Source organism: Chelonia mydas, chromosome 12 (assembly GCF_015237465.2).
Source record: "Chelonia mydas isolate rCheMyd1 chromosome 12, rCheMyd1.pri.v2, whole genome shotgun sequence".
Taxonomy (NCBI): domain Eukaryota; kingdom Metazoa; phylum Chordata; order Testudines; family Cheloniidae; genus Chelonia; species Chelonia mydas.
The window spans coordinates 38,595,897-38,618,015 of NC_051252.2; the positions used below are offsets into that span (position 1 = coordinate 38,595,897).

General features: G+C 46.4%; 1 protein-coding gene across 9 annotated transcripts in view; it reads left to right on the forward strand.

Annotated features, from left to right (window-relative positions):
- The first annotated feature begins 247 nt into the window (after window positions 1-247).
- The window catches only part of ACSF3 (acyl-CoA synthetase family member 3), a 105,281-nt gene continuing 83,409 nt past the window's right edge, over window positions 248-22,119 (forward strand). The window contains exons 1-3 of one of the 9 annotated variants that reach the window (XM_043526207.1): window positions 248-365; window positions 6,256-6,990; window positions 8,677-8,832. In XM_043526207.1, coding sequence (XP_043382142.1) covers window positions 6,286-6,990; window positions 8,677-8,832 — 861 coding nt within the window. In that variant the 5' untranslated portion in view covers window positions 248-365; window positions 6,256-6,285. Of the gene's footprint in view, window positions 366-1,212; window positions 1,307-1,980; window positions 2,185-4,360; window positions 4,484-6,251; window positions 6,991-8,676; window positions 8,833-22,119 lie in introns of those variants that run through there. The other 8 variants (XM_037877716.2, XM_043526208.1, XR_006285168.1 and 5 more) reach the window with 8 other exon arrangements.

Here is a 22,119-nt window from a genome sequence, read left to right on the forward strand (position 1 = left end):
GGGGAGTTTCTACAGTGTTTTTGGATTAGTGTTAGCAGAGTTGAATAGTTAACATGTTGCACCTTCTCCAAGGTGCAACGTTGTCAAATTTACACTCTGCAGGTCGATTTCCCATGTTCTTGCCTGTCTGCTTCTCCTTCACACGTGCTTTGCACTGGGTCTTTACGCTACGGTTTTCACTTCCATTGTTTGACACCTGCCACTGCTTCTCTATTTAACCCACTTGTAAATGTGTCTTACAGACTCCACTCTGTTCCCAGTCCACAGAGGATATGAGTTTTGTTACAGCCCCACCCTGCCGGCTTTAGTTCAAGCCATTTAACAGCTTGTGTTTTGAGTGCTGGATGGCCCCACTTCAGTTCCAGGTATGTCAGCCAAGATGGCGGCCAGCACAGCTCCAGGGCTTTACATCTCTATGAGCCTCCCCACAAACTTGAATGCAAGTTTGGGATTTGGGAACAATTCCACTTAGAAACCATTTTCAATAAACTTCTGGGGTCTAGGAACGGGTCACTCCCATGGGGGCTCATCCTCTGCCCTCATTTGTCTATTTTATTCAGCTGCCGCGTCCTGTCTGCCATGTAGGTGGGGAGCTCTCCGGGATAGGGACCATCTTCGTTGTTCCATGGGGGCACCGTGCCTGGCACAACAGATCCCTGGTCTTTGACTGGCGTTCCCAGACGCTCCCATGCTCTACGCAGGAATGGGCGCAGCACACGTGTCTCCGGGGTGGGGGAAGGCCCCTTGAGGGGCAGCGCTGGCAGGAGAAATGCCTGCCCCAGACAGGGCCTTGCCCTGGGAAGGGCCCGGAGGGGCTCAGGCCAGCTGCAGGTTGCGGAAGCCCATTGTGACGAGGCTGGGCGACCAGAGCGTGAGTGTGAAGGAGGAGGCCGGGGGGGCGTGGCGGGTCATAGGCGCCTCTGTAAGCCAAAGCCCCAGGCATCGGGGCTGTCCCGATAAAATCGGGGCATCCGGTCCCCCGTGGCGGGGCTGCGAGGTGACGCCAGCCCCAGCGCGCCAAGGGCTGTGATGTCACAGCAGTGACGTCACCGAGCAGTGACGTCACCGGCGCGGGAGGGGGGGTCACCCGATGCCGCGGGCCTGGGGCTCACCCCGAGCTGGGCCAAGGCGGGGGGGGGGGGTCGCGACCCCCCCGCGGGCCCCGCTCAGCTGCGCTGGTTCTACCCGGGCCCGGAACCGCCGGCGGCGGCCCCTGGTTTCCGCGGGGACCCACTTCCCGGACGGACCCGGACCCGGCCCCGGCCCCGGCCCCGGGCACCGCCCCCTACAGGACGCGGCCCGGCAGGTGAGGCCCGGCCGGGGGGGAGGGGAGGCCGCTCGCCCCCGGGGGCTCCTGCCCCGCCCCCATCTCCCCAGGGTGCGCTTCCCGAGCGCCCCCTGTCCTTGTCCTCCGCCCTCCCCCCTCTCGGGGGGCACCTGCCCCGGCGCTGCCCCCCCCCGAGGTGCCTGCGCGCCCGGGGGGGGGCGCCCCGTATCCTGCGCCAGCAGTTGGGCAAGTCCCGCTGCGGGGGGTGGGTGCTGTCCGGGGGGGGCGGTTGGTGCTGTCTGTGCCCTGGGGGGGGGGGGCGGATCGGCGCAGTGCCTGTGCTCTCTGCTTGCCTGGAGGGGGATACACCAGCCGGGGGGGCCTGGCTTCCATGCCTATAAAATATGGCAACAAACAGTAACACTGAAAATACAAACTGTTCTGAAGTTTTTCCACACCTCTTTAAATAAATCCCACCACCCTGAAACCACTTCCTCCAGTCGCAGTGTGCATCCCCACATCTTCCTTCTCCTCTGTCTGCGGGAAATTCTCCCTCCTTTTCCTGATCCACATTTAACAGGAGCCCCCTGGGATTTGTTGAGTTGTCTAAATTTCTGGGTGGAAGTGCTGACATAGAGCTGTTTGGGAAGTTTGAAAGCATCTGGTCTTTCTGCAGACAACAGATGTGAGTTTCTGTTAGTTTGAGGGAAGCGTTTTTTTCACACACTTCAGAGCAGCACGCAGGCACCATCAGCTGATGCAGAGGCAGACAACGGCAGAAAGTTATCTGGTAGCCTGCTTGTGCTTCTGGTTTGATCATGCTCTGGGACGATGGGGCACACTCCTCCTTTTGCAAGATTAGTTACAGTGGCAAGAGCTGATCTTGGAAGAGAGGCAGTGATAACCACGTGTCTGAGGACAGGATCAGACCCTTTGACTAGCTCAGCAAAAAGAGTGTTGCTCAAGTCATCTAGTGTGTTTTTATAATTACATTTGTATTTATACTGTGACCAAGGTGAGATTAGATAATGGGGATTTGTAGAGACACATTTGAAAGAGGAGATGAGTTAGAGATGGAATAGCAAGGAACGATTTAGGAAAAGTTTAAGCAAGAGATAAATTTCTTAGCAGTGAGGGAATTTGTGCACTGGCATGAGCTTTCTTCCTAGGGTGTAGCTGGACCACTCTTACTAGAGATGTTTGAGAGATGACTCGGGGCCTAGGAGTGACTGAGGTCACTGAGTGAGCCTTTCTGTCCAGTCTCCAGCAGAGTCATAGGTGCTAGAGATGCAGCTGACCTATGTTACTTTGTCACCTTGTTCATTCACAGAGATCAGAGCAGGGCTGCGTCCTGGAAGGTGTCTTCTGGTGTTTTGTGTGGTCTAGTTTCAAACACCTAAAGCAACGGACAGTGTTTTCTGTATAAATTTGACTCGTAAACTGACGGTATTGCGGGTTTACAGTGTAGAGCTGCTGAGCCCGTTCCCATTTTTGCTCCTTCAGCAACTGCTGTGCTTCAGCATAGGAAAGAGAAGCGTGATGATGGGGCGTGTTGTGCAGGTGGAAGAATACGGGTAAAACTGTAAATAATGTGAGGGCGTCTGTAGAGAAACTGTGGCTTGCAAGGAAATAATCCATCAGTTACTTTAATGCTTATGCTTAATTTCATTTTAACCGGTATGTTGTTTTCCTCCTGATAGGCTGAACCGTAGCATCATCTGAAATAAGTGACAGGTTTCTACTTTAAATCCCAGCTGGGTTTCCTAAGAGGATTTATACCACCATCTAGTCTACGTATTGTTAGTGGTCATATGTGAACAATACATGGTTATTAGTGTCTTGGAAAATGAACTGACATTGATAAATCTGTGACAGTTACCCAGTTACTTTGCATTGTACTGTGGCTCCATTAGCATTCTGAGATCACCTTTGTTTGCTTTTTACTCCTAATTTGACAGCTGTGAGGCTGGCTCCTGTTTTCCTACCTTTAGACCTATAATTTCTGGCTGAGTAAAGCATTAGAGTGGGGAACTGGGGGATGGAAACACTGTCTAGGGTGAAGGGAGAATGTTAACTCCTTATATATCAGTTTGTTAATCCCATAGTTCCTGCTTCTCTGGCCAGTCCTAGCTGGTTTGGGGTTGTGTTCCCCTCCCCACCTTCAACTGTGGTGGTGCTTTATCGTGTATAGAATTTGGATCCCACAGTTGCCCATAATTACCGCTGTCTTTTCTGCCACTCATTGCAAGGCTTTGTGATGTCAAGAGCTGGGGTGAAACCACCACATGTACTTTCACTTGTTACCTTAGCCATAGTAGGGTAGGGTTTGAACCTTTCTCCAAAGACAGAAGCTAGTGCATTGACTTGCTGTCTTGCTCCTGCAGTCCCCATCCCACGGCAGCAGGTCTTACACAGCTGTGCATTCTTAGTCAAATTTGATTCTGTTTTCTGATGTAGCGCTCTGAAAAACTGGTAAAAGAAAGGAATCTGCCCCAGCCCTTGCCAAACTAGCATTGTCCAGCACTTCTGTAATACTGTACACAGTTGGCACAAGTTCTGTGAAGTCCATAAATGCACAGGACCAGTGAAAGCTGCTGCTGCTTATTGTTCCTTTAAATCTGCGCTGGCACTGTGGTGAAAAGAGGATAATGTAAGTCTGTGAAGCTGCAGTTTTGAAGTGGTGGCTACACCTGGCTCTTTGAGCTTTACAGGGGAAACCAACTAAGCCAAGTGTCGTTAATGATACTGGCTTGGAACTCTCTGCTCTTCAGTGACACCATGGAAATGCAGTCAGTCCCAATTAACACCCTTGTTAACATTCCATGTGTGCTCTCACCAGCAATCCGGCCTTGGGGCTACTAGTTAGAAAGAGGTGATTCTGGTTTTGCTAACAGTTTATGTTGCCTTTTTTTCTTTCTTTAAATTTGTCTGTAAAGAGGAACGTGAGAAATGGAAAGATGTTGTGCTGGTGTCGCCTGTTTTGTTTTTTCCATTTCATTGGTGTGTGTCATGTGCGTGCAGTGACCACACATCGTAGTTTACAGCCCACTTCCAGATGTCTCTGCACTAAGTCACGGGCTTCATTGCGGAAGTAGAAATTGAGGTTGTTCCGCAAACAAGTTTCTGATTTGGGAAATTTCATTAGTGTGGATGAGAGAGACAGGAAAGCTCACGGCTACGTCGATGCAAAAACTAAATAAAAATCCATCGTTGACGGTAGGTGTTAGCAACGAGCATCTGAGCTGGTGCCAAGCACAGCTGAGCTGCACGGCATTTGGATTTTACATTGATTCAAAGTTGCCAGACAAATTCTCTGGTTGTTTGTTGTTTCTGCTACTTCACGCTACAGGGGGTTGTGTGATGGTTTCGAAGCCCTATGAAGTCAAAGGGCCAGTGACCCCATCCTTGAATGCAGTACTCCCACATCTTTTCCTTTTTGTGAAATGAAAATTTAGATTCAGTTGGACAGAAGTTGGCTTGTTTTAGTTTCACTTTAAGGATGCTTCACTTGTTGAGTTAAACTTTAATAGTCACTGATACATAAGAAGCAACATAAAGTCCTTTCTCTCCTGCCCTTTGCCATAGCCCTTTCCTTATTTTTCTTCCTCTCTTTGGCTGGGTGTGTGTGGCTCAGGACAGCGTCAACCAATCAGAGTCTTCCCTTTCTTCCTACTGGGCCTGCTGGTCCAGCTCACAACCGCCGTTCCAGTGTTGGCACTGCCCTGGACGGGGTTCTGGAGACCCTCTTACCCACAGCTCTAGCTCAGTTTCTCCTGCACCCTTCTGTAGCCGTCTCTTCCTGATGCTACCAGTGTAATGTCGCTCTGCCCTGCCACTGGAGAAACAACAAGCTGCAGCCACCACGGTAGCACAAACATATTGCTTTAAAAAAGAAGTGGCTGATGAATAGCATTTAGACATTCCAAACGTTTGTCTCCATTGCTGTAAAAACAAGAGAGTCTTTTTCTGAACTTCTCCCACGAGAGAGTGGACTTTAATGTCATCTTTCAGAGTAGCAGCCGTGTTAAGTCTGTATTCGCAAAAAGAAAAGGAGTACTTGTGGCACCTTAGAGACTAACCAATTTATTTGCGCATAAGCTTTCGTGAGCTACAGCTATAATGTCGTCATGCAACCTGAGCAGAATGTGTAACTCTTATGCGAGCCCATAATCTTCCCCCGTAACGGTGGGGACTGTTGCTTAATCCCAGTTCCCTTGTGGATGTTTTTCTACATTGCTGAGCCTTGATACAATTTAACATGGTTCACACACACTGTGTAGGAGAGGTAGTAGGTAGGGTTCAGTGGTAGGGTGCGTGCCCGGTCAGGATAGCGCTGCACCGGTAGAGCTGGGGGTTGGGGGGGCAGCCAGCCGAGCTCATGCTGCCACGTTGCCTGGCTCTAGTCAATGCTGTTAGTTTCCTGCTGTCCAAGCTTTATTCAGAAATGCTGTAACAAATCCCACAAGTCAATAATGGTGGGTATTTGCTTGCTTGCTTGTTTTCACTTGGAAAACCAGCTGCTTGGCTGTAACGTATGGTGGCTGCACTCTGTGCTGTTTCTGCCTACTCTGGCTGTTGTGCCCATTCTGTTAATGTTGTGTCATGTAGGACAGAACCTTGTGCCTTTTACAGTACCTGTGATGATCAATCAGATCAGAAGGGGGGACAGGCCTCCTTTGCGTATTTTCTTCAGTCACTGGAAGTGTTGAGTTGCTACAGGACGGCATCAGTAAGCATTAATTACTGTGCTAAACTCACTTGTTAAAAATAAATGCTTTTTTAATGTACATTTTTGTATTAAGTTAGATTGTGATTTAGAGATTCCACTGTGAGTGCTTCGGGCTGTCTTCCTGCGTGTGTAGGTGGGGCCTAGCACCTAAACAGGCTTAGAATGAAAGCTACCCCCTTTTTCTTTGTGTGAATATTTTGTGTAAATTCCTGGATATTCCCACTTCCTGCTCATTGGTTCACATAATTTCTCTCTGCAGCATCGAGTCTGATCAAGTAATGCTGGCAGAATGTTGGGCTCCTGGATATTTTGCCATGTGAATTTACCCATGCGATGTCTTGTTCACGGAGTACACCGCTGGAGGTGGCCTGCCTGTGGATGGAGGAATGTTGGACATTTCAGAAAAGGTTTGCACACCACAAGAACATCATTCAGTGCTAGGGTTACCCCCGTCTTCACCAGAGCTTTGGCTTTTGGTGATAAAATTGCCATCATTGATCAAAATGGAGAGCACACATACAGGGATCTTTACACTCAGAGTGTCCACTTGTCTCAGCAACTCTGTGAAGTGCTCGGATGTTCCAGTGGAGACCTAAAGGAGGAGCGGATCTCATTTTTATGCCCTAATGATGCCTCATATGTGGTTGCCCAGTGGGCTTCCTGGATGAGTGGAGGCATAGCTGTTCCTCTGTACAGGAAACACCCAGTGCAGGAACTGGAGTATTTCATCCAAGACTCCCAGAGTAGTCTAGTCATTGCCACGGAAGAATATGTGAGGGACATAACCCCTAGTGCTGAGAAACTGGGATTACCTGTTCTGCCACTTGTTAACTCTGGTAGCAATGGTTGTGCAAGTGATAAGGCTGTGGAAGCATTCCCCTTGGCAATTGACTGTCCTGAGTGGAAAGATAGAGGAGCCATGATAATCTACACCAGTGGGACTACAGGAAGACCAAAAGGCGTCCTTAGTACCCATCAGAATGTGCAAGCTGTGGTGAGTGATACTTCCCTCGTGATATACTAATGGCACGTTATTGGAGGTCAGTTTTTTTCAAAAGTGACTAGTGATTTGGGGTGCTTCCTGCTGGGTGTGCAGCTTGAGCAACTGCACTCTGAAAATCCAGGCCCCCCTAAAGTGTCTCAGGTTGGCACCCAAAACGATTAGTCATATTTGAAAATCTTTATGGGTGTGTATGCACTGTGGCTTAGGCTCTCGTGGGTGGGCGGGTGCTTTCCTGCAGGGGTGGTAGTGACTCTATAAGTTGCCTTTTTTACTGGTTGCTTTTCTGCAAGATGACTTAAATGTATCCATGCCCCTCACTGAAGTATAATTTGATCCAGCACGTCACTATTATGTAAAGTCTGTGCATTATTTAGCTATATATCCCCAAGGCAAAAAATCCATTAGCTATCTGAGCCAAAAAGAGTTAGAAGTCTAAAGGAGTGTTCTGATTGCCTTGCCAGTTCAGTGTCTCTGCCTGCAGCTGATAAAATCACACCATTAAGGGGAACAAATACACAGCATCTCAAAGATGTGGTATCGGACTAAAATGGTTCTAGATGCTCTGATACTGTGGCGAGGGGGGCAGTATAAGAACCTAGACAGAGAGAACAAGGGCTTGACTGTATTGAGGAAAGACTCTTTCCTCACAAGCGTTCAGATCATTTGGAAAGCAGACTGAACAGTGGCTGTGTCTGGCAGTTTGGTGCAGAACACCAGGGTTGTAGCGGCTGGATAAAATCTGCCCTCCCCACTACAGGAAGGGGGAATGGAATTGTGAATGACACTACCAGATTCCAAAAAGAAAAGGAGTACTTGTGGCACCTTGGAGACTAACAAATTTATTTAAGCACTGTTCAAATACCTTTTCTTTTTAGACAAGCTGGAAATCACCTCTTTGACTGCAAAGGTTAGGCTCTGAAAGGCATTGTCCTGCCTAAAAGGGCTCAAACTCGAGTGCTTTAGAATAATTTTTTCTTTTGGAAGCTTAAAATTAATATTTTCCCAATATTGGGTTTATTTTCCTTTCTATTTATGGACCATTGACTTCCTGCCCCCAATTTCTATTTCTCATGGATTCTAGTAAGCCAGCACTGGTCAGCTTCTTTTTGTCAGCAGCATTATCAATGGTGTCAGCAAAGTTTCTTAGATAACTATTGTTTCTGCTGACTCTGGTTGTGCAACAGGAGGTTAACAATAGTGTAGGTCCTACCTAAACAGCAGCTATTAATTTCTAATTTTTTGGCAACATAGATAGAGCTATAGGTGCCTGTATTTATATACATATGTATTCTATAGATGCACAGAATGTTCCCATTCAGTTCTATTTTTATGATAGATGCTTTTCTCCTGTTGGTCTCAAAGAAGAGACCACACTTGCCTAGCGTTGATCAAAGGGGCTATAGGTCTTCCACCGTGCAGGTTCTTGTCTGTTTTTTACTGGTGACACTTTCATTCTGACACCTATTTTTTCCCATTAATCCCCTGAATTTATGTTCACATTCAGGGCCCAGAAACTAGCCCAGGCAGGGACATGCTGCTACCAGCTTAAACAGTGGAGCTAGGGTTTGAGCTGGGGCTCCTGAATTAACCATGCTTTCTCTGTGGTTAGAGCTCTGTTCTGTGGCTCTGCTGGTGGTCACCCTGTCCTAATGCTGGATTGCATATTTTTTCCCCAAGGTAACAGGGCTGGTTGACAAATGGGAGTGGACAAAGGAAGATGTTATCTTGCATGTGCTGCCTTTACACCATGTCCACGGAGTGATCAATAAGCTGCTGTGCCCTCTTTGGGTGGGAGCTACGTGCATCATGCTACCTGAGTTCAGCCCTCAGAAGGTAAGCCTGGAGGGAATGTGTGTTGGCTTTGAAATTCATCAGCAAAGCCCCAAGCATTCTAATTAGAGTAAGTTTGGAGACAGGGTCTTAAACAGTTCTAGCCTATTTAGCTTTTGGTTGCGTCCAGGTCATGAATTGTCTTGTTAAAAAGACTTTGAACTGAATATTCAATCTGGGGCAAAGCAGCTTCTCTGGGTGGTTTTAACTTGTTTGATTATTAAACTGCTAATAATCCGTAATATTACACTATGCTCCTTGGTAACGCTAGGAGGTACATGCTGTCAAACCAGGGCACTACACACAGAATAATAACGGAGTTAATTTAGGATCAGGAAAGATGAAAACATAATTTACTCTCTTGTTTTGTCACATACTGTACCTTAGCAATACATTGCCTCAAACACTTAACGTTTGTTTTGTATTTCCATATTCAGTAGCTCACAGTAGCCCTTTTTCTGTGTTAAATACACTCACACTCAATGTCTTGTGTGGTATGTTGCTGGTGTTAGAATTTCTGGTGCCCCAGGTGAGACTAATACAATGATACTTGATATTTATATGCAAGCTCTGCTTTTCATCCTCCAAGCTCTTTAGAAACATTAGTAAATTCATCAAGATTAGACTGGATAGCAGGTTCCTACTCTAGGCCACAATGGGAGAGAGTTAGCAAAATTGAAACTTTTCAGAGTCCCTTAGGAAAGGTGGTGGTAAGCAGACTGTCCTCATCAGATTTGGAGCAGAGATGCTGTTAGAATGTTGTTTTCCTGCAGATGCAGGAAGCCCTGGGCCTGGTGCTTTGCTCTACTGTGGTACCTTGGCAGTGCCAGCGGTTTTAAAGGGAAAAAAAGTGGTTATAGCAGAGTGTGTGTCTGTTAATGGAGAAGAACACATTTAATCTGTTTCCACCTGGGATTGCCTTTGCCACTGTTGTGATGGTGCTGCTTGTTTGTAGAGTCCCTAAGGCTGGTCCTGAAGAAGAATTTGGGAGATCACTCTGGTCCATCCTTTAATTCATTTAACAATCTAACTACTGTGGTGATGGGTCCTGTAGAAGACCCTAAGGTAGAGAGATGGGTTTGTCTTCTACCCAAAGTGTGTAAATATCACTTTGTGAACAATGTGCCAAGCATTGAAACCAAGTGTGATTTGAGGAGAGACATATGCTATGTTCCTCTTCCCTGGAGACAGCCCCATCCGGTAGACTGGTGAGAAGGCAGCAGTCTGATAAGAACGTGTGATCTAAGTGAGTCTGACAGAAATAGGTGAAGAGAAGATAAAGGAAGCCGGAACACTGGACTCTGAAATGGCCATCCTTTGTCATGCATGTGGCATTCACATTCCAGGTGTGCTACAGGTATCGGGGCTCCTGTATTCTCAGAGCTAGGGGAATCATTTCCTTAAGATAAGCTGAAACAGGATGGACATTAAGGTGGCATTATAAAATGGAAAATCCTGGAAATCTTCTAACCTCAATCCCAGGTTTCTTCGCTTGTTGCTCACTTCCTGCTACTCTGAGCCCTTGCTGCTCAGAGATTTGGGTCCAGCTGCTTGTTGGAAATGCACCATGCAAGATCAAATAAATACAACCTGAGAAATGCCTGGCTATGCCTAACTCCCCACCATGTAATGCCAAAGAGCCTGTGAGGGGAGGAGTTCAGGATAGCTTAGGTTGTCATTGCAATACACCTTATAACTCATCAGTTCAAGCTCTTCCGGGAAGTGATGTGGGAATTCAACAAGCAAATAAAATATAGAAGGGAATAAAGTACAATAAACAACAGTGCCGAACACTTCCCCTCTTATTACATGGCAGGCGGGGGAGAGGGGGATTTTTTGCCATGCAGTCCCCATCTCCTTGCAGAGCTATGCAGAGCAGCAGATTAAAGTTATGCACTTCAAGGCGCTGGTGCCTCAAGGCCTAATTCTGCTTTGGTCAGTGGAGTTACTCAACGTTAATACCACTGTAGCTGAGATTGGAATTTGGCCCTCAGTCTTTAACTAGCACCGGTTCCTTTATGGCCAGAAGGCTCAGTGTTCAGTGAATAATTGGGCTTTCAGGTGCAGAGGCCGGCTTTAAGTGGGAACGGAAGAGTGCATTTTTTGAGATTACTTCTCATAGGAGCATAAATTGATAATCAGTCCTGCAGCCACCCCCGGGTAAGACCAGGACACACATTACTAATGAGCAGCCATGGTCAGAGGCTTTTAAAATTATACTGTGCTCTCTCTGTATGCTTCAGGTCTAATAAGGCTACGTGGGATATATAGAGAGATATGAGCAAATGCAAGAAATCGTTGTCCTGTTCACTTGTCGAACACAGACGTGTCTGACTCCTTTCACTCTCCCAGGGAGTTCTCTACAGCCCATGCTGACTTCATTTTACACTTTCCACCTTGAGTCCCCCACAGCAGTCACCATCCTTCCAGATGTGGAGGAATGGAAGGAAACCTCCATCAAAGCCTGTCCTCATCTGGTGAATGGCATAAGAAAATTCCTTCCCTGAGAGCTAAGCATGCTGCCTCCACAGCTCCTGCAGGGAGCAAGCAGTCAGGATAATACCCAGCAGTAGCTGGACACTGGCGCTGCCCAGCATTAATATTTCAATTTAAATATATAGTGTATGTGCATAAAGCGTTTCAGATGGATACAGGTCCTCTTTGGGGTAAGGCAGCAGGTTTAAAACAAACAAAAGGAAGTATTTCTTCACACAACGCACAGTCAACCTGTGGAACTCATTGCCAGAGGATGCTGTGAAGGCCAAGACTATAACAGGGTTCAAAAAAGAACTAGATAAGTTCATGGAAGATAGGTCCATCAATGGCTATTAGCCAGGTTGGGCAGGGATGGTGTCCCTAGCCTCTGTTTACCAGAAGCTGGGATTGGACAACAGGGAATGCATCGCTTGATGATTACCTGTTCTGTTCATTCCCTCTGGGGCACCTGGCGTTGGCCACTGTCGGAAGACAGGATACTGGGCTAGATGGACCATTGGTCTGACCCAGTGTGGCTGTTCTTATGTTCTTGGGGTCCAGTCTGAGTACTGTTCTTCCCTTGATATTTAAAATCACTGCATCCTTAGCTTCCCCGCTCCAGTCCTTAAAGTCTTTGGGAAGAACCTTCTTTGAAACCCTCACCTCAACAGAACACACAGACTAAGAATATTTAGCATTTGCAGTGCTTGACAGCTTCCAAACACTGTCCTGACCTATTGCAGAAGGCAAGGCCTTGGTGCTTCGCTAGCCTTGGTGATACACTGAGGCAGCTAATTGCAGGCAGGGTCAGGGTGAAGAGCACACTGATAGTCCTGAAGCAAAGCCAATCCAAAGCCCCATGTGCATTTCTCCCCATCCTGTGGCATCTCATGATTGATTGTCCCTTGTACTCTTGTGTTTCTCTGAGCTGCTCTCCCGACATCTGCAAATCAATGAGTTGATGCTGAAGAATGGGCTCTGCTGGGAGGAGGGGGATGCTCAGTCCTGCATTCCCCAATCAGATTGCTCAGTGAGAATTGACAACCAAGGGCAAGCGAGGACTGCGCTGGAGGGGATCCTTCACTTTGACCCAGAGGGCTGAGCTCGGGTGGGGCAATCTGCATGGAAAGTGATGCAGGAGCAGTGAGCCAGCTCCATTCCAAGAGCTCTCAGGTGCGGTCGGGCCTCTGAAGGACATCATTTGCCTTTTTTATTGTTTTCGTTCCCTTTATTTTTCCAAGGGCCTCCCCAGGGAGCTGAAAATGGTTTGATCGACACTACAGAGAAAGCACACGAGGGTAAAGTAGGCTTTCTTGTGGAGTTTAATGCAAGCTGCTTTTCAGTTCCAGTCGATTTTCACCAGCTGTTTACAAAATGCCCTTTGCTACCAAAATCAGCTTTCAGAAAAGAAGCACAGTTTCAGTGGAGGATTTCGCAGAAGGAGTCTGAGTTTTGCTGCTTTTTTTTTTCTTCACCGCACCTTGAGAAAACAGTCAATTACAGTGTGATGTAAAGAAACCCAAATGGCAGCTAAAACACTTGACATACTGATCAAAACAAGGCTAGGAGCGTACTCTAAACCTGCAGCAGACATATTTAGCCTTGAGTGATACTGGCATGGGTTCAAGAGAAACCACAGCAGCATGCCCAATGTGCCTTTGGTTTCTAATGACTAACACTTCATTATACAAAATAAATACTTTATTATTTCAGTGTTCATTAAATTACATAATTTGCGGCGTGCCTTATAATCTGAGATACAGGTGCCAGTCTGGTTTAGTTGGTGCATTATTTCCTCTTGGCTAGAAGATGGTTCATGTCTCAGATAAAGGCTTGGTTTGCATCCTGTGCAGTGCGGAGTTAGGAGTTGTTTTTCAGACCCTTCTGCCTGGTTCTGGCGACTGCCCAGGAGGAGGTTAAAAATCAAGGTTCTGGAACGACCCCAGTGTCCTGGCCAGCATTCCCTCTCTGCCAGCATCTGATGTCCGAGGCTGCATGTGAGCTACTGTGAAGCTCACAAAAGGACTCATTAAAGTGTACTGAGATGCCTCAAGCGTGAAAGTTGCTTCATAAAATCAGATTCTCTTTATTAAACGAAGACGTATGTTACTTTGCTCTAGCTACTATACATGTTATAATTCACTTTATAGCACCATCTGTTAAGAATGTCTTGGTTAAGCTTATTGTAGCATCCTTTTATTGTAAGTTATTAAAGAATATAGCTGCATCTATTAATCATTTGTTAATAAAGGGTTTATAAATGGACCTTAATTCCCACCATTGCTTTCTGCTCCTTTCAAGTGGCATTTTAAGTACCTTGGTGCGTGCTCCTTTGGGAACGTAACATGCCCTCGTGCAGGGAACTGGGCTCAAGACGCACACTCTACTGCCCCTTGGGCCAGTGGGGCTAGATATGTAATAGAAGTAGCACATTCCACCCATGGGGTGTGTCCCTCATTGCACTGGAGCGACCTTTCTGTTTTTCTTGGGAACAGTGTTACGTGATCTTCAGCGAGCCATAGAAACTTCCTCAGCCACATGGAAGTTTGACCTGAAACTGGGAGAGTACAAGGGAGGGAGATAGTGAGAGGCTTGTAGGATTCCCTCTCCAGAAAGTACTGAGAGCAAGTGTCGCTCTGACCTTTCATCTGTTTTGTTTTGTAAGTGAATTTAGGACAAGGTAACTTCCAGATTGATAGCCCTGGAGAATGAAGTCCTCACTTTATCCAAAGGAAAGATCCTGTGTAGACAATGACAGCCCAAGCTTCTCACGCTACTCTCGCCAATATGCCTCAGTCTTGAACTACAGGGGCCGCTGTTAGGTCTGAGAGGCAAGTTCCATGTCTCTATCACTGGACCCCTTTGCTGCAGGTGCCCGCCAGGATGCGGGTATCATTGCCTTCTAGCCTTGTGCAAGAGAGAGTCTGTTGTCTTTGCTTTGCAGGTTTTTTGTCTGAACGTCTCATGCAAAAACAATCTAATATTGAGCAGTTCCGCAGAAGTGTGTAAAAATATGAACAGTGCATGCCCTCGTCTGCTGGAGGGTGTATCCGGGTTGGCTGCATGATTAAATGCAAGGCCCACTCTTGCCCTCAGCAAAGCCCCAATGCAGCGCCGCCTGTACTCTGAGGTCCTTTGTTAACAAATACGCTGATACGTAGATTTCTTGGCCTACATTTTCAGAAGTGACTAGTCATTTGGGGTGGCTGAGTTTTTGGGTGTCCAACTTGAGACACCTTAAAGAAGGCTGATTATCAGAAAGTGCTGAGCTCCTGTCATCTGAAAATCAGGTCCCTTGAAGGTGTCTTATGTTGGGCACCCCAAATCATTAGTCTCTTTTGAGAATTTAGGCCCTTATGTCTAGGTGGCAAGTGGCCTCAGTGCACCAGCCTTTCACCTCTGGAGCCTGAGGGTCTGATCTCAGTTAGTCTCAGCTAAAGGAAATGTCTGTGTCACAAAGCCCCTGCACAGCTGGGCGTGGCTGGTAGTCTTTACCCGGGAGGCTGAGCAGCGGGAGAGGCAGCACTGAGATGCATTGGCAGGTTAGTGTGCAGAACAAGAAGCAACCTCTGCAGCTCTCTGTGTAGTTTCGCGTTCCAGCCACTCCCATAGGCCCCTCACTTCACGAACATCAGATTAGTCCTTATATTTTTAAAATAAAAGCAAATGCTAGCATACAAATTCGTGAGCTCCAAGGAACACAACCATTAGAAAGGCACTATTCGCCTGCTGGGAATGTGTGTTCCCATTCTGTTTCAGTTGGAGAAAGGTGATTGTCTTTTCATCCATTCACCGGTGGCTTTAGAAAGGTAATTTTATTTCAGGCTCAAAGGGAAGTCTGGGCCTGGTAAGGGGCAGGTCACTGCTGGATGGATTATGCTTGATCAGTTCTTGCAAACATTGGCTTTACACAGTTATATTTGTTCTTCACTTCCCCACAGATCTGCTGTCTGTCCTCAGCATCTGTTACAGAGTAATGCCTTTTGATGTGTGTGTGTGGGGGAAATAAAAAAAATTGAACCAGAGCCTGTCATATTTAGTTATATTGCTGGGTCCCAGGGAAAGCACTTGCCCCTTTCAGTATGCCTGCAGCGTGGCGAGGGTTTAAAAGCTTCAGACTGAAATGCAGAGGGGGCCGTTAGTCTGCACTGATGAATAAATGATTACAACCAGAGTCATGCAGAGCGCAAACAGTTTGGGGTTATAACAAACATGAAACAAAGCCACCAAGGGCCCGATATCCTTTTGAAGAAAGGAATGTTTCTCTTTCTACATATTCCTGTAAATGGCCTGAGTTGTGCTACCCATCAGAGGTTCAGCCGTGAGGAGACAGCAAAGCCCCCCTCGCTGTTCTCCACACTCCTCTGTACTATGCATGTTACTTCCGCTCAAAAAGAAACTGTGTCACCACTATGCATGTGTGGCCCTGTGTTCTGTTTAGTGCTCCTTCCCGGTGCTGGAATTTCTGCATGTCTATGGACCCTGCTTCTATTGCAGTTGATGCTGGTGTCCCTCCCCAGAGATCTAGTTTGGCAGTGAGGCACTCAATCTGAATCAGATCCGTAGCTGTTACAGAACCTATGAAAATTTGGGCATAACCAGCACTTTAGTAATCAATACGAAAACATAAAACAGTCTCCGAGATCAAAAGGGAAGGAAAGGGATGATTTAACCTGCATTAGGGATATTGTTACTTATGAAAAGCATTTTTTAAAAATTCAATAACAACTTAAATGATCCAATAATTTGTGACTGGTTTAGAAAAGAGGGCCCACTGAATTGTAAATAGCTACAGTAGCCCAGGTTGTCTATTACCTGATTGGCTTTGGACTGGAAAATCCATTATGGTGTTCTTATTCCTTTTCAGATTGAAGGCATCTTAATATAATTTTCCACTAGGACATTACATAAATATTTCCTTTAAGAAAAACAATAGCTGTTTCAAGTAAAAGGAAAACACTGTCTGTCGAATACCGGATCCAGAAATTCACAGGCAAGCAGGAGGGATTCCGGCCCTGCACCATGGATCTGAGATCAGAATCTTTCACAATCACTTGCAGGAAACATGACCCTGATTTGATTTTATTTGTTTTAAACAAGCCAAGCAGGCTCATTGTCATGCTGCAAGATGGTGTGTGTGCATCCATGTGTGTGTGAGAGAGACTGTTGTAGTCTTCCTAGTCTATGGGAAACCTCTCCAAATTGTTTGTTGTTCCTCTGCCCTCCAGTCCCAGCCTGGGGATGTTCACTGCTTTTTCCAAACTCCCTTTCATTTTCTGTCTCTTCTCCTGCTTTTGGAATGTGTAACTCATGATAAAGGTTGTTGTGTGCAGTCTAAGCATGGTGGACCCTGGTTCTTCTCCCACCTCACCTCTTCTTCTGTGTTGCCAGTTGTTTAAATATCGATTGTTTCAGTGTCTTTGGCTTCTTCTGGATTTGTATTCAGTACTGTGCTCCTCCTTCCACTGAAAGTGAGGCCTCTGGAAGGGAAAAGAGGTTAGTGCTTCTCTGCGATGTGTGTGGCCAAGTCTCTCCCTCCAGGCTGTCTTGCAGAGACAGCCAAATTGGGTGCAGTTTGGGAAGTTGCCATGCAAAAATGCAGGCTTTGTGGGTTGAAAGGAGCTGCTTGTTGTGTGTCACTCAGCCAATCCCCCTCCATCATCACATCTCCTGTCTGTTGTAGGAACTACTAGGGCAAATCTTGCACATTTCCCATCACATTAGGGTTATTTTGCATCCAGTTGGTGGTTCTGTTTTATAACTTTCCTTCTCCCTATTGTCACTTTCCCTTTGGCAAAATCTTCTAACATTCCACTGGCGAACAGACAGACTTCCTGTGCAAAGGTGGGTAGCAGAGAATTAGCCCTTCTTAAACGGAGTCTAGCTCCACTCAGCACGGTTTCTGAAAGTTCTTGGGCTGAGATGCATGTTTTACCTGGTGAATTGATAAGCTTAAAGGCTGATCAATACAGCACAGGTCAGCAGGGCTTAAGCACGTACCTAACTTCAAGCATGTGAGCAGTCCCGTTAAGTTCTTGCCAAAGTACCTTGTTGACTGGGAATTTCTGAGCCCCCTGCTAGGACGAGGAGGCAGTGCATTTATGACGCAAGCTGTATCAAGATGCCCCAGGTCAGTGCTGCTAAACCAGCATCTGTCCACCTATAATCTGATTGCAGAGTTTGAACCATATCACTGTTAAGACTGGATTCAAACACAAAGTTGTTTTTTGGATTATACATCGGGTGTTTCAGGGTGGTGGAGCTTAATGAGGACCTTCTTGTGATGATTTAGGGGTGGGGGTAACAGCCAGATCAGAAGGCAAAAACAACTGAAAAGGAAAAGCAACACTTGGAGGAAACAGCAGTGAAAGGCCCCAGGGAAAACCCTCAGATAGACAGGTAGAGAATATGTCTATAGGTGGGCTCTGAAACCAGTATCTCTTCTGGTTCGTCTTTAAATCATGTCTAATAAATTTTGAAAACCACCTATCTCATATTCAGAAGTGCTGAGCATCCACAAATCCAGCTGGAGTCAGTGGACACTAACTGTGTCCAGCACTAGCGAAAGTCAGGTCCCTAATGTCTGCTGATCACAGGAAAGCAAAAGTCCAACAGCCCCAATGTACAGTGCAAGGTGTACCAAAAACCCCATTGTTTTTAAAACCACTTTGCGTCCGGAGGGTTTGAACTGGTCATTCAGGTGAGCGAAGTAAAATAAAATGAGGGATTGTCAATATCCTGTCCACCCAAAATTGATGTGGTGACAGTGACATATGGGATAACGGTGAGGGAGAGATTGATTACACTGCTCTAAACTGGAGGGCGTCGGAGGATGCCATATGCTGGGAGAGCAGAGCTGGGCAGCTTACAAGGCTCTCTAGATCCCAGGAGTGATTGATAGCCTCAGGTGATGAGGCTTTTCAGATCCATCCTCCTCAACTGTTGTGGTGTTGTTTTTTTTTTGACTGAGTAGGCAGCGATGGATCCTACAGACCAGACATCTCTGTGGTTGGGAATGGGGCATCAAGACCAAGTTCGGAGGACATGGGACCCAGCAGCTTCTGAGAAGGAAGCATGACTTGGGATCTATAATAAGCCTTTGCTGTGATTGAGAGTGTAAAGACGGCTGCTGTAGATGAACAGGAACTGAGCTCTTTCATCATAAGTAACACCGTAAGAGTTTGTTAACCAAGTCTGAAGGGGAGCAGTGACGCCTGGATTTTCTTGCAGTGACCTTCAAAGAGCACCTCACTCCTGCGACATGCTCCTTGGAATAAGAGAGTAGAGGAAGGGGAGGACACAATATAAAATATCCAGGTGCAAAGCTTGGGGGTGGCAGCAGTTACCTGAGCCCGGGAAGTAGGAGACATGGGGTTGTGACACCCCAGTTAGGCATGTGTTTCTTCTTTCCCATTGCCCCCACCCCGTCACGCCCCTTACCATCTGTGGCCTGCCGGAAGAAGGAAAATATACTTTCTTGCCCGTGCTGCCCTTCCCAGCACTGTAGCCATCACTTCTGGTTCTCAACGTTTCCCCAAGGCCAGGGAGCCAACCGGCCCCTCTTTCACTGCTCATTGCTTGAGCTAGGTTTGTGCACTTGCCCGTGCAACTCCCTGGCCTGGGCACATCTGTAGAGTTTGGTAGTTTTCTTTCCTTCCCAAAGACATGGAGCAGCTGCAGAGGAGCCTCTACCCAAGACTCGGTAGTGTTGGAATGGAGCATTTCCCCACGCGGGGTGTGAATCACTGCATCTGCTCTATGGATTTGGTCTCCTCCCAGTCCACAGTCCACTTTCCCCTGATGCTTTTCAGGTGCTATTGCCCCGACTCCTGTAACAGCAGAAGGAAGGAGGTCCCTTTAGATTAGGTTCTACTGTATCCGGTGGATTTCTAACCTGTGCATTTATAACTCATCCCGCCAAGCACTCTCTGGGACGGGAAGACGCTCCCTTTAGTTCAGTGGGGCTGAGGCCTTTGTTAGATGTGTCTTGCTATATTAACAATAACAACATGGTTTGTATTTTTTTAAAGGCCTGATTGTTCTGAGGCAGCGAAGTGAGAGCTGGGGGTAGGTGGGTGGTGGTTCAGTGAAGAAAAAAGTAGTGAAATTGAGCCAGAGAGCAGGACTGAGGGGAAAGCAGCCGAGCAGCACTGGCATCCAGGGTGACAGCATAAAGGAGAATCACTTGTTCCCCTTCAGTCAATTCACGCTTTTGTTCCCCACTGCATGCACCTCTTTGCAGCTGAGCATACCAAGGGAGGGAGGGGAGAGGAGGCCCGCATTGTCAGGAGCTGTTAAGAAATACATTTATCAACAACAGGGCAAAATCCAGAAAGGAGGGAAGGAGCCTGCTGTCCCCAAAGCCGAGCTGGCAACAGCCTTTTATTTATTGATGGGGTTGTTCCGCTCCCATGTTGGGGAATGCTCAGCAAGGGGAACGAATGGCAGTGTGGGGGGAAGTTAGCCAAATTTAAATATTTATGCCTCTCCTCCACCACTTCTAAATGGCCCCAGATGGAGATGTTCGGCCAGTCCAAGAGCCATTCGAGTCATTCACACATCGTCATAGCAAGCTCCTTGAATTTGACCCAGTTGTAGTTTCCAAGTATTAGTAGGACAGGTGACGGAAGACTTTTTGTCCTTTCTTTTGCATGTTTCTTTGGGAGGGATGCAGTTAGTGAAAGCTTCCTCTGCTGGCTCCCAAACTGAGCCGTCTGTCCAGTTAGACTGTGGCTGCATCTTAGTAGAAGTCTTGGATGGAATATTTTTCAAACCAATAGAATGTCAGGAGATGCATGTTCCTGTGATGTTGTCAGAGGTTAATTTCCAGTGAGGGTTACGTCTTATTTAAAATTGAAACGGGCCCATTTCACAAAGCTGAAAACAATTGAGCCAAGTCAGTTAAGATAGAGAATTGAAACAGAAAAATGTGAATGATAATTGGGAATTGTTTAAGAACACTTTACTAGATGCTCAAAAAGCCACACTCCCACAGCTGAGAAAGAAGGCCACAGTGGTTAAAAATCAACCTGGCTTAGTAGAGAAGTGAAAGCAGCTATAAAAATAATTATATATAAAAATAAATAGAAGAAAGGGGATGTTGATAGTAATTAATTAAATCAGAAGCTAGAAATTGTAGAAAATGGATAAAGGAAGCAAAAGGACACAAGAAAAGATCTATGGACAGCAGAGTTAAGGATGTAAGAAATTTTTAAAGTATATGTGGAAATGGTAGAATTGTCAATAATGCAGAAAAAGCAGAACAGTTCAATAAATATTTCTATTCTGTATTTGGGAAAAAGCTGGATGATGAAGTCATATCATATGATGGAATACTTTACATTCCAGTAACACAGGAGAATGCTAAAGAGCAGCTTCTAAAGCTAGACGCTTTTAAATCAGCAGATCTGGATAACTTGCATCCAGGAGTGTTCAAAGAGCTGACCGAGGAGCCCTCTGAACTGTTAATGTTGATTTTTCAATAAGTCTTGGAACTCTGGGGAAGTTCCAGAAGACTGGAAGAAAGGTAATGTGCCAATATTTTAAAAGGGTAAGCCAGATGACCCAGGTAATTATAGACCTGTCAGTCTGACATCAATCCCGGGCAAAATAATGGAATGGCTGATAAGGGGCTTGATTAATAAAGAATTAAAAGAGGATGCTATAATTAATGCCAAACAAGATGCATTTATAGAAAATAGATCCTGTCAAATTAACTTGCTATCTTTTATGATGAGATTACAAGTTTGGTTGATAAAGGTAATGTGACTAATATATTTAGACTTCTGTAAGGCATTTGAGTTGGTATTGCACAATATTTTGATTAAGAAACTAGAATGATACAAAATCAACATGGTACACAGTAAATGCATTAAAAACTGGCTAACTGATAGGTCTCAAAATGTAATTGTAAATGGAAAAGCCTAATTGAGCAGCTGTGTTCCTAGTGGTGTCTGCTGGGATCGGTTCTTGACCCTATGCTATTTCATATTTTTTATCAATGAAGATAATTGGAAGAAAACACAATTTGCAGATGATGCAGAGATTTGTGGAGTGGTAAATAATGAAGAGGACAGGTCACTGATACAGAGTGCTCCAGATCACTTGATAAGCTGGATGCAAGTAAACTATGTGTGTTTCACTACGCCAGGGGTTCTCAAACTTGATTGCATCGCAACCCCCTTTTGACAACAAAAATTACTACATGACCCAAGAAGCGGGGACCAAAGCCTGAGCCTGGGCAAGCCCCGCCATCCTGGGTGAGGAGGCCAAAGCTCAAGGGTTTCAGCCCCAGGTGGGGGGGCCTGTCACCTGAGCCCCACCACCCAGGGCTGAAGCCAAAGCCAGAGCCCTGCCACGCCAGGCTAAAGCCCTCAAGCCCCAGCAAGTCTAATGCCAGCTCTAGCAACCCCATTAGAATAAGGTTGGGACCCACTTTGGGGTCCCAACCCACAGTTTGAGAACCACTGCAATATGCTAAACGTAAGGTCATATGTCTAGGAACAAAGAATGTAGGCCATACTTGCAGGATGGGTGACTTTGTTCTGGGAAGCAGTGACTCTGAACAGGACTTGGAAGTCATGGTGGATAATCAGCTGAACATGAGAGGGTACAACGCTGTGGCCAAAAGGGCTAACGTGATCCTCGGATGCGTAAACTGGGGAATCTTGACTAAGGTTAGGGAGGTTGTATTATCTCTGTCTTTGGCACTGGTGCAGCCACTAATGGAATCCTATCTTGAGTTCTGGTGTCCACAATTCAAGAAGGATATTGATAAGTTGGAGAGGGTTCAGATAGCACCAAGAATGGTTAAAG